At 46.1% G+C, this 14,341-nt stretch overlaps 1 protein-coding gene across 4 annotated transcripts in view; it reads left to right on the forward strand.

Annotated features, from left to right (window-relative positions):
* The window catches only part of SH3GLB2 (SH3 domain containing GRB2 like, endophilin B2), a 44,752-nt gene that overhangs the window by 26,071 nt on the left and 4,340 nt on the right, over positions 1–14,341 (forward strand). Inside the window, exons 7-11 of one of the 4 annotated variants that reach the window (XM_066580546.1) lie at positions 2,074–2,097; positions 6,546–6,635; positions 8,632–8,732; positions 9,676–9,690; positions 14,055–14,283. In XM_066580546.1, the coding sequence (XP_066436643.1) occupies positions 2,074–2,097; positions 6,546–6,635; positions 8,632–8,732; positions 9,676–9,690; positions 14,055–14,283 (459 nt within the window). The remainder of the gene's footprint in view (positions 1–2,073; positions 2,098–6,545; positions 6,636–8,631; positions 8,733–9,675; positions 9,691–14,054; positions 14,284–14,341) is intronic. The other 3 variants (XM_066580547.1, XM_066580548.1, XM_066580549.1) reach the window with 3 other exon arrangements.

A 14,341-nucleotide genomic window follows, 5' to 3' on the forward strand; every position in this document is an offset into this window, starting at 1 on the left:
GCCCGTCACAAGTTTTATTAGACCCCTGTAAGACTATTTCCCTCATAGCATTGTAGTATCCTGACCTACAGTACCCATGTGTGCCGTACCCCCACTGTAGTATCCTGGCCTACAGTACCTTATGTGTGCCGTACCCCCATTGTAGTATCCTGACCTACAGTACCTTGTGTGTGCCATACCGCCATTGTAGTATCCTGACCTACAGTACCTTATGTGTGCCGTACCCCCATTGTAGTATCCTGACCTACAGTACCTTGTGTGCCGTACCCCCATTGTAGTATCCTGGCCTACAGTACCTTATGTGTGCCGTACCCCCACTGTAGTATCCTGGCCTACAGTATCTTGTGTGCCGTACCCCCACTGTAGTATCCTGACCTACAGTACCTATGTGTGCCGTACCCCCACTGTAGTATCCTGACCTACAGTACCTTGTGTGCCGTACCCCCATTGTAGTATCCTGGCCTACAGTACCTATGTATGCCGTACCCCCATTGTAGTATCCTGACCTACAGTACCTATGTGTGCCGTACCCCCACTGTAGTATCCTGGCCTACAGTACCTATGTGTGCTGTACCCCCATTGTAGTATCCTGACCTACAGTACCTATGTGTGCTGTACCCCATTGTAGTATCCTGACCTACAGTACCTATGTATGCCGTACCCCCATTGTAGTATCCTGACCTACAGTACCTATGTGTGCCGTACCCCCACTGTAGTATCCTGGCCTACAGTACCTATGTGTGCCGTACCCCCATTGTAGTATCCTGACCTACAGTACCTATGTATGCCGTACCCCCACTGTAGTATCCTGACCTACAGTACCTATGTGTGCTGTACCCCATTGTAGTATCCTGACCTACAGTACCTATGTGTGCCGTACCCCCATTGTAGGTCCATCCTGAAGTGTAGAGAGATGACACACTCTTCCAGTTCTGGGTCCTTTCTATCTAGATGTAGTTTTGGAAGAGTCAGTGTCCTCAGTCAAGGGTAATTCTACAGTAAGTCTTCCGCCCAGTATTGTAGATGTCCTACTTGGGTTGAATATCCCGGTTTGGTAAAAAGACATTGAGTTGGCTTGTTGAATATTGGTTTCCATGACCGTTGGGTTTCTATAGTATCGGCATACTGGGGAGATGCAGGGAAATGAGGAACGTCCATTCATGGAGAGAACGTTGTGGTCTTTATGGCCACGGATTCTTACAAAGTTGGCATCCTGTCCAAACACATGGTCATGAACGTCTTGAGTCAGTTGTGAAGACTACCTTTACAGTTGAGTTCATGATGCCGATTACGACCATCTTGGAACTAAGATGTTGTAAGGCCTTTGCTGTTGTGTAGCCATCGTGTCTTCAGAGTTCTAGTCGTGGCTTTTGTCAAGTTGGTTGAAGGTCTTGTGTTCTTACAGAGTACGACATTTCCATTTTGGTGTTTTGAAGTCACCCCCTGCACATACACACTGCTGCTAATTTCCATCCACTGTTATCTAGGTCCTTATGAAGAAGGCAAGGTGGCTATTAGAAGGTTCTCAGAATAGGGTTGGCATGCTTGTAGACCCATCCAAGTTATGTCCTTATGGGGTCTCCAAGCTCTTGGTTGTACATATGTAGGGTAGACCTATATTATCTTTTTGATTTGGCCACAGTTGCCCCTTTTGAAGTAATTTTATGACCCTCTGGACCTTGCCATGCCCAGTTGATGGCAACAAAGCATATGTAAGTAGGACAATTCCCTAAGCTGTTGGTGGGACACACAATTTACTTATGAGGTCGGTGCAATATGTAGCCGTGATATAAACAATGACTCTCGTGAAGAACGTAATGGAGGTGAAGTGCAAAATATTAGTCTGATGGGTTGGATATTGGATATTGCATTAAGTTAGTATTTGGGGGGAACGCAAACCGCCAAATCCCTTCTTCCGAGTAAGGACCTATGTAAATGATGACACTCCATTGATCAATACCCCAACTTAACCCTTCCCTTTCCTTCCCATCTGTGAACCATCACTGGCTGTTGTGTTTTGTTGAGTGCCTATGACGTATCTCAGACTCATCTCTCCTGTTACTCTGACTGCAGCTTTGGAGTGACGAGGTGGACAAGGTAAGCGCACCCAAGACTACGCAGAGGACTAATATTGTGCCCTGTGCTCCACAGAAAAGTGTTTTTATGGTTAAAGCAAGGTCTCTTGTTCTGTATCCTCAGGAAATCCCATCACTACACAGTCCACAGAGCCCAAATCCACATCCTGCAGTAGGATAAATACCTTAGTACACACGTGTCAAACATGAATCCAGCCCACCACCTCATCTTGCGTGGCCCGCTGGCCGTGCAGAATTCCCCTCGCCCAGCCTGCAGGTCCAGTAGGGTGGTGGCAGTGCAGTGTGACCACTAACCTGACTTCGCCGCCCGCCCCCCACCTTACTAGAGGGGCCACTATGGGGGAAACTATTATCATTTCAGCCACTATGGGGTTACTATTAGGACTCGTTCACACAGGCTTAAGCACATCTTGCTCATGCAAATACGCAGCATATTTGCACGACCAATAATCGCTTGCATCCATTCACTTTATGGGCCTATTACAGACATAATGGGTCATGCCGCATATTCTTTCTCGCACATCGCGCAAAAAAAAATCTATGGGTTCTGTTCACTGCTCGTTACGTGTGGACAAGCCCTTACTATACAGTCTCACAATTACTATTGCCCTTTGAAGGCAATCCACTGACGTCACGTCCATCACTTTGTAGCATCACTCTTCCGGTCCTGTTCGTGACACCAGTTTTGACTGCTGGTTGGCGGAGAGGACTGGAAACTCTTCTTCTGATTCTTGAGCGTGCGCGGTCACATCTCTCACAGTGTCGCCCGAGTATGCTCACTCGGGACGTGACGTTAGGGCAAGACGGAGAAAAATTCATCATAAAAAACAAATTCCGAACGTGGCGGCAACAGCGGGCAAAGAATTCTGAAGTGGTAATGAGCATTCTTATTGGCACAGTTGCCAATCATCTAGGGCATTTTGAAATGGAGTCCCGTCCCAAAAGAAAACTCTTTTTAACTATCAGTCCAAGTCAACAAGTTGACCGCCACAATGATCAGTAGTTTCTCCCGTATTTCCAGTTCTGAGAGTCAGACACACATTAGCAGCTCGTCACGTAACCCACAGTCCAGGTTAGCGGCCCTCGAGGCTCCTTCCTGCTACCTTGATGATGCATTACAGAGAGAACATGGGAATAATGGTCCATAAATAAATGATGCTGTTCAGTTCGATGTGACTCATCCCCTCGTATAGAGCCCATCCTTCTGCTGAACAGGAGAAGTTCTCTCTCTTTAAATTACTTTCATTGAAATCCAAGAAACGCAAATTTTCCCAGGATCATTTCATCATCCAGCTCTGCGAACTGGAGTCACAGCGCCGGAGCCGCAGATATAAGAGATTTCTACGTATTGTATCATGTAGAATGGAGGGGGGCATATACATTTTATCTTACAACATTTGTTATACATTGGCCTCCTTATTAAAGAACCTTGAGAACCGCAGCAATTCATCATGGCGTCCAACCACAAGTATCGGAGGGCCCCGATGTAACAAGAAAACCTTCCCCACACCATTACTGCATCTCCACCAGCCTGACAGGAAGGGTCATCGATTCATGCTGCTTGTGCCAAATCCTGACCCTCCCATCAGCACAGAAATCTGGGTTCATCTGACCGGGAGATGTTTTTCCTGGTGGGGGGTTGAACCATCATGTAGAGGGGTGTCCTATGAAATGGGGGGGGGGCTGGGTAATTGCCCAGACAGTTTGCATCGGACACGTACGTTCTCATATAGAAGCACTCTACACTCAAGTGTGTAATGTAAAGTCTAGAAGACTACAATAAATGTCTATATCCCAACCTCCCATTCACCAGCGCACTGTGCAGGGTGGACTTTCCTGAGGAGCAGGTTGGAGATGTCTTGGTAATATTTCTTGCAAGGCTTTATCTTGATATCTGAGGGCACATATAAATACATAGACTAATATATATATCTGGATGTACGACTGGTGCCGGCACCACTTGTTTGTTTGCCTTTAACCTTCTCTGTTTCTCGTTTTTGTTTATTGCTGCTTCCCTCCCAGCATGATGCTCTCCACCGTCAGTAGGATGCACGTACTCATCCGTAGGGATGGGCGCTTATATATCCAAGTCTTCCATGTCCAGTCATGCATTCTGTTTATCTCGTGTCACCAGGACCAATATACTTGAGTCTGTCATCTACACGAGTGAAGTTAAAGACTAGGGCACACTAGTGATCCCACCGAGGCATGTGGTCCATGGGTTTCTAGTGAAGGACTAGAGGGGATTCTTTTGGCATTAACTAGAGCGAATCCCTAAGCAAAAAAAAAAGTGGAGGACTAAGGACCATCTACCCCAAGATCTCACTTATCTGGGGTCCTGTGATACAGAATTTTTTGGCCTCGTCTGCTTGGTCCAGATGGTGGCAAGTGATCCAGGTTCTCTGGTTCCCATAGTATGGAGAAGAGGACGGGATGGCTTATGAAATCACTCTGTGCCCAGTGAGGGTGTCATGATTTGGAGGACCTGGGCAGGAAGAAGCCCAAAGACTAGGATCCTTAGTTGAGTAGATGCTTGGCTAGTGGTAGATGACCCCATGTCTACAACTGGGGTGCATTCAAGGCCATGTCAAGAGCCACCCAGATACTCACCGTGTCATTTTTTTTTCTGTCATCCTCTTGGGGTGGATTTGAAAGAATGGTGGCTTGTGAAACCGGCACCTCAACTACCCCTAATAGAATGTATTGCCACCACGCAAATGAGGGGACGACAGCAAGGGAGAGGGGCATGGTGACTATGGGGGCATTCAAAGGTAGCAGATTTTGGTGCAGATCCACATGAAAATCTGGATTTATTTATTTATTTATTTTTATTATTTATTATTTTTTTGCTTTTTTTAAAAATGTGGATTCTCTGCAAAGTTCACCGTTTTAATGGAAGGGTTCAACCCTCCTGAGAATTTGTATCAAAATTCATACCAAATCCACAACATGTGAACGCACCCTGAAAGTGAATTCTGATCTCCGCTCACACAGGAAATGGGTATATTTTGGGCCAGCCACTAGGAGTCATTGACCTCTTCCATATGTGGTCTGCATCCTTTATACACGATACACTGATCTCTAGTGATTTGGGACAAGTCGTCCGTATCCACCAGATACACGATCTCCATTTGTTCCTATTTGCTGTCTGGACACATAAGAGGAAGCCGCTTTGGTAACCAAACAAATCATGAACCAAGGAGCTAATGATCTCCATGAGACACCTTGTGCCTCCCACCTCGGGCATGTCCCAAGTTCATGATGCCCACAGATGGCTGCTGTCACTGTTGCTGTAATGCTACTTGGATATAAGAGAACTTTTCTTGGCCTACAAACGACATGTTGCAATAGGCAGAGGATATTTCCGGTGGATTATGTATTTACATGCCGGGGTCTGTTTGGTGCCTTCTGGGTAATCCAGCACATTTCCGGAGTCTCCTACCATGAAAATAGATCATGCAGATAGTCCATCCATGTGACAGAAGCCTTTTAAATGGGTCTTCCGTGACTCCAGTATTGATGACCTAGCCTTAAAACAGGTCATCGGTATCTGTTCAGTGGGGGTCTGCTACCCCGGACCCCCTGATCAGCTGTTTGGAGAGGCCACGGCACTCGTGTACATTGCAGCCTCTTCACGGCCAAGCCGACCCGCTGCTGTGCGGTTTGTAGCGCCGGTTTCTGTTCTTGTAGCTCCATCCTGTTCACTTGAATAGGAATGAGCTGCTAAAAGGCCTCGTGATGAGTGAAATAACATCACAGGCCTGAGAAGAACGGGGTCTCCAGCTGGCGGACCCCCACTGATCAGATATTGATGACCTCTTCTGATGATCTTGGCGGCACTTTTGAAGCCACCTTAGTGAAAGTCCACCCTTGAATGCCTGCCTTTTATCGAAGTAGGACCAACATTTTGCCCTGACTGGCTTTACTCCCATTGAAATCAACAAGATGACTATTACAGTTCTGGCACTTCTGCCTCCATCACCTTTGATTGGGAAAGTTTAATAGCCACTTTAGCTCCCATTCATTTCGGTGGCAGTGAAGCCACCTAGGGCACTAATGCTGCTCCTTCCATTGACTATGCCCACTCCAACAGCCGATCAGCTCATTGCTGGCGGGTCCCCAGCGATTAACTATAGATGACCTAGTCTCAGAATGGGTCAACGAAGTTTTTGCCTGGAAAACCCCTTTAACTGGGGATTTGGATGTTTGTATCCGAACAATGGAGCGCTGATCTCCATAGAGACTATACAGAATGTTGTGTCTGACAATGACGGAGATTCCATCACTGGACTGAATGGGAATTCCCTAATGTTATGTATTACATCCGCGGTTCGGTTTGCTGCAGGGAATGGTCTCTGATTCTGTATGGCTGTGACTCGGGAGGGGGCAGTATTTGGGTTAGTCCCATTTGTCTCCTGGTAATGTGGAAGCCATTGATTTTTCTTGCAGGCGGAACATGAACTGAGAGTGGCTCAGACAGAGTTCGATCGACAGGCGGAGGTGACCAGACTGCTCTTGGAGGGGATTAGCAGTACTCACGTGAGTCTATACCCTCCGTACATCTCATATAGGCCCAACGCAGGCTGTCCTGGTGTAGTAGTGTGATGACCGTGGACATAAATGTGGAAATATCCAACTTCTCTTTATACTGTTCATACTGGGGCCTCTCTGACGGTAACATGACAGCCAAGCCTGGAATACCCCCTTCCTGGTTATGTTCACCTTCATGTACAGCTTGGATACGGGCTTCATGTAAAACATTGAGTCACTTTGTAGATACATTGTTTCACCTGTACCAATCCTAAGGGTCCACTTTACCCAAACCAGCAGACACATTGTCGCTTGGATGAAAACTCGTTCACATCCGCTGTATAAGTGACTGAGAACAACTAAACGATCAGTGGTTAACCGAACAATTAGCGAATAAACCAATGATGATTTCTATGCCTGCAGAAAATGAATGAAAAACAAGCAGTTTATCGTTCGATCATTGGCTGCAATTACATTGAATGATTATCATTCATTTTGTTTGAACATAAAAGAGCCTTAAACTAGCACCTGTATTATCCTCCAGAGCTGCACTCACTATTCTGCTGGTGGAGTCACTGTGTATATAACATTACGTATCCTGTACTGATCCTGAGTTACATCCTGTATTATACTCCAGAGCTGCACTCACTATTCTGCTGGTACAGTCACTGTGTACATACATTACTTATCCTGTACTGCTCCAGAGTTACAGCCTTTATTATACTCCAGAGCTGCACTCACTATTCTGCTGGTGGAAAACCTGTGGATCAGTCCAGGATAAGTAATGCATATACAGAGTTGCATCCTGTATTAGACTCCAGAGCTGCACTCGCTATTCAGTTGATTGTCATTGGAAATGATCACCAAGCTTGTCAGAAACACTCCTAAAAGTCTAAATTACTATGTAGTAGAAATGGCAATACAAAGTAACTGTACATGGCTCTGTGGCAGACGGCAAGGGATGATGGGAGATTTCAGCTCTTATGTGTGCTGATTTGTGAATGCAGCTGTGGCCCATAATACAGATCATAACTCAGAAGTAATATATTTACATAGTTGGATATACCATTTGAACTGGCGTACGGAGACCGACCTGCTTGTAATCTATGACTTGTGGGTTATGGCGTGATGAGAAGGATTATGGCATTTATACACTGACGTGTCAGAAGTCATGGGACAGGAACTACTATCTGGTCCCCCTCTAGCCCGGCGGAGTGCAGCAGCTGGCCGTGGCATTGTTTCCACACGTGAAGAGTGAAGGATCTCGGGTGTGAACAGGCCTCTTCACCACATCCATAAATGCTCAGTTGGGTGACCCTGCCGGCCGCGCCATTCAGAGGAACTCTCCAGAATACCCCTCAAACCAATACTGGACAACTTGGGCCCTATGGCACAGAGCATCATCCTCCTGGAATATCCCATCATTGTGGGGTACATTAAGTCCGAGAAGGGCTGCAAATGGTCACCAAGCAGTGATACATAGCGGGCATCGGTCAGTGACTCCTTTAGGCAGACCAGTGGGCACAACCCATGCCATGAACACCCCACACCAGTATGGCACCACCACCAGCCTGCTCAGTGCCTTGTTGACAACTGGGGTCTGTGCCACACAAAAACCCTACTATCAGCCCGAAACAATTGGCACTGTGACTGATCAGACCAATCCATCTGTAGCCAGTCTAGGGTCCAATTAGTATTTGGTCCTCACGAGCCCAGGTGAGGCGCCGTGTCTAGCGTTGCGGTGGTAACAGATATTTGGTGGGTCTTCTGCTTCCATATCCCATGACTTCTGGCACGTCTGTGTATACAGGTCTTAATATCTGACTGCAAGATCAGACTACTCGGGGTTTGGTTAGAACATACTGTATATACCTGCATAGGTGCTGTATACACACAGCAGTAGGGGACTTTTAATCAAGACTACTTGCAGAGCTGCTTCGTCACGGAGGGGTTTCAGCGATGCCATACAGCGCCGGGATAAGTGTCACCGCTGTGTCTCCTACAGGTCAATCACCTGCGCTGCTTGCATGAGTTTGCAGAGGCCCAAGCGACATACTATGCTCAATGCTACCAGTACATGGTGGATCTGCAGAAGCAGCTGGGCAGGTAGGTGACTGCAGAAACGGGAGCCGTGTTGGGTTATGATGCATGATTGTAGCTTTATGCCGATGTCTGGGCCTGGTTATCCGTTCCTTCTGGAGAAGGCTCTGGCTTATATTCCCAGTGATTGCTACAAGGCCCGTTAAAAGGTCTGACATTGACTTGCAGGAACGCTGCCTTCCAATAGGTGGTGCTGTGGAGGTATTGTTCTATCTCCAGTTTTAAGATGGCCTCATTTGCTCTCCATATTTTTATTCTCCCGGCAGGGATGATGGATACCGGAGCGCGGAGGACGCATCATACAAAAAATACCCATTATTTGAAAGTGGAGCAGCAACCACTATGGTTCCTTAAAGGGGTTGTCCAGGACTTTGGGGGCCCCAAGCGGCAGATTCTAATGTCCTCAATAGAGGAAAAATGCCCAATTAGCTGATTCCCAGGACTGTTGTCAGTGTGGACAGCGCTGTCAGTGTTGCAGTGGCCTGGTTTGGTACTGCAGGCTCAGCTCCACTTGTATCCAATGGGAACTGTGCCTGCAATACCAACCCGGGCTGCTGCACTGCAGACCACGTAGTCTGCTTTCTGTGTTGACAGCGGTATTGGGAAACATCTGATTTGGTGGGGGGCCCAACTGGCAGACCCCCTGCTGATCTATTTTCTGGAGAGATCATTAATAGAAGAAAAAGTCCTGGAGTCCCCCTTTTTTGAAGGGATTGTCCCACTTCTAACAGTTTTGCTACAGAAAGCAGACAGCTCTGTACATCACGCAGGCTCAGTCCATTCACTTCAATAGCCTGCAGTACCAACCCAGGCCTCTGTGCAACGTACAGAGCTGTCAGCTTCCTGCAGCAAAATGGCTAGAAGTGTAACAACCCTCTTTTGAAGGACTTAAGTGTTAGGTTATTAGCAATTTCTAAAAAACATTCTCTCTTCCCTTTTATGCTGCCAGTTCCAGGGGTGAGGTGTAAGTAACAGCACGTTTGTCTATTTGGGAATATATATGTGGCCCTAATTGCATATGGAGAACTCTGTAGCTATTCAAATACATAGCATAGTAAAACCTGAGGTTGGTGTGAGCGGAGCCGCTCCTCAGGTGACATTGAAAGAAGTCCTGTGTGCAGGTGCCGTTATTTGCTAATGGGGTTTTCTGACTATTGGAAGTATCCGCACTCTCCCAGATGTCCAAACTGCTTTAACCCCACCCCAGTGTGGCACCACCAGCCTGCTCGGTGCCTTGTTGGCAACTGGCGTACTTCGGGCTTAAGGACACAATGATTTTTGGCAGATTTTCATCTCCATTTTTTAAAAGCTACCGTATTTTCCGGCGTAGAACACGACCTTTTAACCCCCGAAAAATCTGCTCTGCAGTCGGGGGTCGTCTTATACGCCGGGTATACGGTGTCCCAAAAAAAAAAAATCAATACTCTCCTCCCGCGGCGCTGCTGCAGGCTGTCGCTCCCTCGTGCACGCTGGCAGAGCATTGCTTTCTGCAAGCGGGGCTTGAATGCCTTGCCTCCATAAAACTAATGCTCTGATTGGCTAGCGCCAAACTAAGTTAGCCTATCACAGCCATTTATGACGACAGCCTGCAGCAGCGCCGCCGGAGGGGAGTATTGAATATTTTTTCACACCGTATTCCCAGCATATATGACGACACGTCGGGGGTCGTCTTGTATGCCGGAAAATACGGTATAACTTATTTTTCCGTCAATGCGGCCGTAAAAGGGCTTTTTCGCGTGGCGAACTGTAGTTTTTATTGGTGCCCTTTTTGGGTACATAGCCTCTTTTTTTTTTTTTTTTTTTTTCTTAGGGCTTTCCACTTTTCCGCAATAACACCCCCCCCCCCCCTTTTTTGGGGTGGGAGGGGGTGGGGAATGTATTATTCTATATCGCTGCATTCAAAACTCTAACTTTTTTATTTTTCCATGGATGGAGCTCTCTGAGGGCTTACTTTTTGCAAGACTAGCTGTAGTTTTTATCGGCACCATTTTTAGGTATATACGGCTTTTTTGATCACTTTTACTGCTTTTTTTTTTTTTTTTTTTTTTTTATGAGGCAAAATGGGAAAAAAAGCATTTTGCTGCAGTTTTTTTTTTTTTGTTTTTTTCCCTACGCTTTTTGTCGTGCAGGATGAAGTGTCTTCAACTTATTGTACGCGTCGTTACGGATACGACGATACCAAATATGTGGGATTTAAATGGTTTTTTTTTTAACTTTATGCTAATATGGGAAAAGCACGTGTGTTTTTTTTTTTTTTACATTTTTACATTTTTTTCTTTTTATACTTTTTATATCCCTGTAGGGGACTTGCACCATAGCGCCTACGATCGCTATGATAAGGCATTGCATGACTTATGTCTTGCAATGTCTTATCGCTTGTTATAGCAATCATTGGCAATTGCAAAGCAGTATGCCTGTAGCTGGCATCCTGTTGCTATGACAGCGCGTCGGGCTCTCTGCGATTTCTGCGCAAGAGTCCAACAACGGCAGAGGGAGTGTGCTCCCTCTGTGGACCCTCTGCATGCCACAATCTACATAGATCGTGGCAGGGAAGGGGTTAACAGCGGGGTTCGCTGCTCTGATGCACCCCCACTGTTGCAGCATGAGGCCGGCTATAGGTGACAGCCGCCCCCGCTGCCAGATAGCACGGCATCTCTTATGATCTCACGCTATCCCCAGGACGTAAATGTACGTCTTGTTGCGTTAAGTACCCCTCTGCCAGGGCGTACAGTTACTTCCTGTGGCGGGAAAGGGTTAAAGGAGTCTGCTGCCTTACTTCCTGGCCTGATTACGCCCACCCGCTGACCGTAGGTGCAGTGAGGTTTCAGGTCCTTAAACTCCAGGCTTTACATCTCACCCCGGTGACTTATTTGTTAAACTCCTAAACAATGCAGCCTAGTTTGGTATTCCAGAACTTTTACTACTGATGTCGTATCCTGCGGCCGGGTCATCAAGAGTTAATGGGCAGGGCTCTGCCATTTTGGATCCCCACCAATCAGCTGATCGTCCACCCTGGTGACAGTGCAGCGGGCCAGACGTAGTACTTGATGGTTAGGGCCAGAAGTGTAATAGACTGCTTCACTCCCATTGAAACTAATGCTTTCTATTACACTTCCAGTCCTGACTGCAAGGGGGAGCCAGAAGTGTAACAGGAGGCACCACTTCCATTGACTTCAGTGAGAACAAAGCAATCTATTACACTTTCGGCCAATGGATGACTAACTGCAGGCTGGAGCATCAACTGATCAGTGGGGGTCCTAAGTGCCACACCCATGCCGCTCAACTACTGATCTATCCTGAGGGTAAAGTCATCAATAGTAAAAGTCCTGCAATACCCCTTTATAACCCCTACTTCCCGCAAAATGACGTACCCTTATGTCATAGGGATAGCACGAGGTCATAGCAGATCTCGCGCTATACTGCAGCAGGAGTCGGCTGTCACTAGTAGCCAGCCTCCCGCTGCGACAGCGTGGGGCATTGGAGATGCGCGCCCCCTCTCCTGCTGTTAACCCCTTCCCTGCCGCGATCTAAGTAGATCACGACAGGGAAAGGGTTCACAGAGGGAGCACGCTTCCTCTGACTCCAGCCGGCTCTCGTGATAACATCGCGAGAGCCCGGCTAGTTACTATGGCAACAGGACGCCCGATACTGGTGTCCTGTATTGAGATCGCTGTAATAAGCGATGAGGCATGGCAGGAGAGAAGTCCTGCCATGCCTTATTGCAGAAATCATTAGTGCTGTAGTAAAAGTCCCTCAGAGGGACACATGGTGTAAAAAAAAAAACCAAAAAAAAAAAACGTTAAACCCTTTTTTTTTATGCTTTTTCTCATATTAGCATAAAAAAATTAAAAATCCCACATATTTGGTATCGATGCGTCCATAACGATGCGTACAATAAATTGAACACACTTTTTATCCTGCACGGCAAAAAGCGTTAAAAACAATGCTAAAAAACTGAGGCAAAATGCTAATTTTTAACATTTTGCCTCCCAAAAAATGCAATAAAAGTGATTTAAAAAAAGTGTGCAACCCAAAATTGTACCAATAAAAACTACAGCTCGTCTCGCAAAAAATAAGCCCTCAGAGAGCTCCGTCCATGGAAAAATAAAAAAGTTACAGCACTTTGAATGCAGTGAGTTTAGAAAAAAAAATCCAAAAAAAGGGTTTTTATTGTGGAAAAACCTAAAAAAAAAAGGTTTTTGGTATCGTAACCGTACTGACCCGCAGGAAAAAAAATGTAGTGTTTATGCTGCATAATTAATGCTTTTAAAAAAAAAACAAAAAAAAACTATGGCCGAATTGATGCGTTTTCTCTCCATACGATCCTAAAAAAAATAATAAACGTTTTACAATGTAGTCTATGTAACCAAAATGGTACCAATAAAAACTACAGTTCGCCACTCAAAAAACAAGCCCTTATACGGCTGCGATGACAGAAAAATAAAATAGTTATGGCTTTTGAAATATGGAGATGAGAAAATACCAAAAATCGTTTGGTCCTCAACGCCAAAATAGGCCGTGTCATTAAGGGGTTAAGGATGCAGTGTTTTTCTTCTGCATTCTAAAATTATTTCCTGTTGTCATTTGAGGGTTTGTTCTTTCTGTAAGGCTCGTTGTACTTTGTTTCGGCGCCCCTCGGGGTCCGTGTATTGTAGAGATTGTTAGTGTTCTCCACACGATGCGGATAATCTTTTTGTGTTGCTGCATTTAAAAATCACAGAAGATACTTATTTTTTCAGTTGATGGAGCTGCATGAGGACTTGTTGTTTTTTTTTTGTTTTTGTTTTTGCAGGATGACTTGTAGTTTTGAATGATACTGGTTTTTTGGCATATATGACTTTTTGATCCTGTATCCCTTTTAGTGTATGGGTTGTTATGCATGTGATGATTATGTATAGTGTTTAAAGGTTTTGCAGGACTTCACTATTGATGACTTTTGCTCAGGTTAAGGCAGCAGTGGTTCATCGGTGGGTTCTTTTACATGCAGTCAATACTTATGGCTAGAAAACCTTTTTGAAGGCATTTCAGACCTTTAAGAGTAGTGGCGTTGTTTCACTTCTAGCTGTTTTGCTGCAAGGAACAGACAGCTTTATACACTGCAGTGGCCCAGGTTGGTACTGCAAGCTGACTTCTATTGATGTCAATGGGACTCAGCCTGCAGTACCAATCTTGGCCAGTGCATGATGTACGGTGCTGTCTGCTTCCTGTAGCAAAACAGATGTAGGGCAACCCTTTTAAACCGCTTCCTTTCAGCATGACTCCTTCATATTAACTGTAGATTGACACTTCTTCCTGTGCATAACTAGTGTGTGCTGTTGTCTTTGACAGATTTCCTTCGACATTCGTGGGGAATGCAGAAGCTGCTGCTTCCCCACCTCTCAGCGCCTCCCCTCCAGCCGCCACTCTCCCCTTGCTCCAAGCTGTAAGCCCCAACACTGTGGATGGAACGCTGAATCCAGCAGATGTCAAACCGCCTGCGAGTGGCACACGGAAAGCAAAAGTGCTGTATGACTACGAGGCGGCGGATAGCACTGAGCTGGGCCTCAGAGCCGACGAGGTGAGTGGAGGATGCTGAACCGGTTTCATGTAGTGTATGTTGAGGCTTATTATAGTTG

The sequence above is a fragment of the Eleutherodactylus coqui genome, chromosome 10 (assembly GCF_035609145.1).
Source record: "Eleutherodactylus coqui strain aEleCoq1 chromosome 10, aEleCoq1.hap1, whole genome shotgun sequence".
In the NCBI taxonomy this organism is placed as follows: Eukaryota; Metazoa; Chordata; class Amphibia; order Anura; family Eleutherodactylidae; genus Eleutherodactylus; species Eleutherodactylus coqui.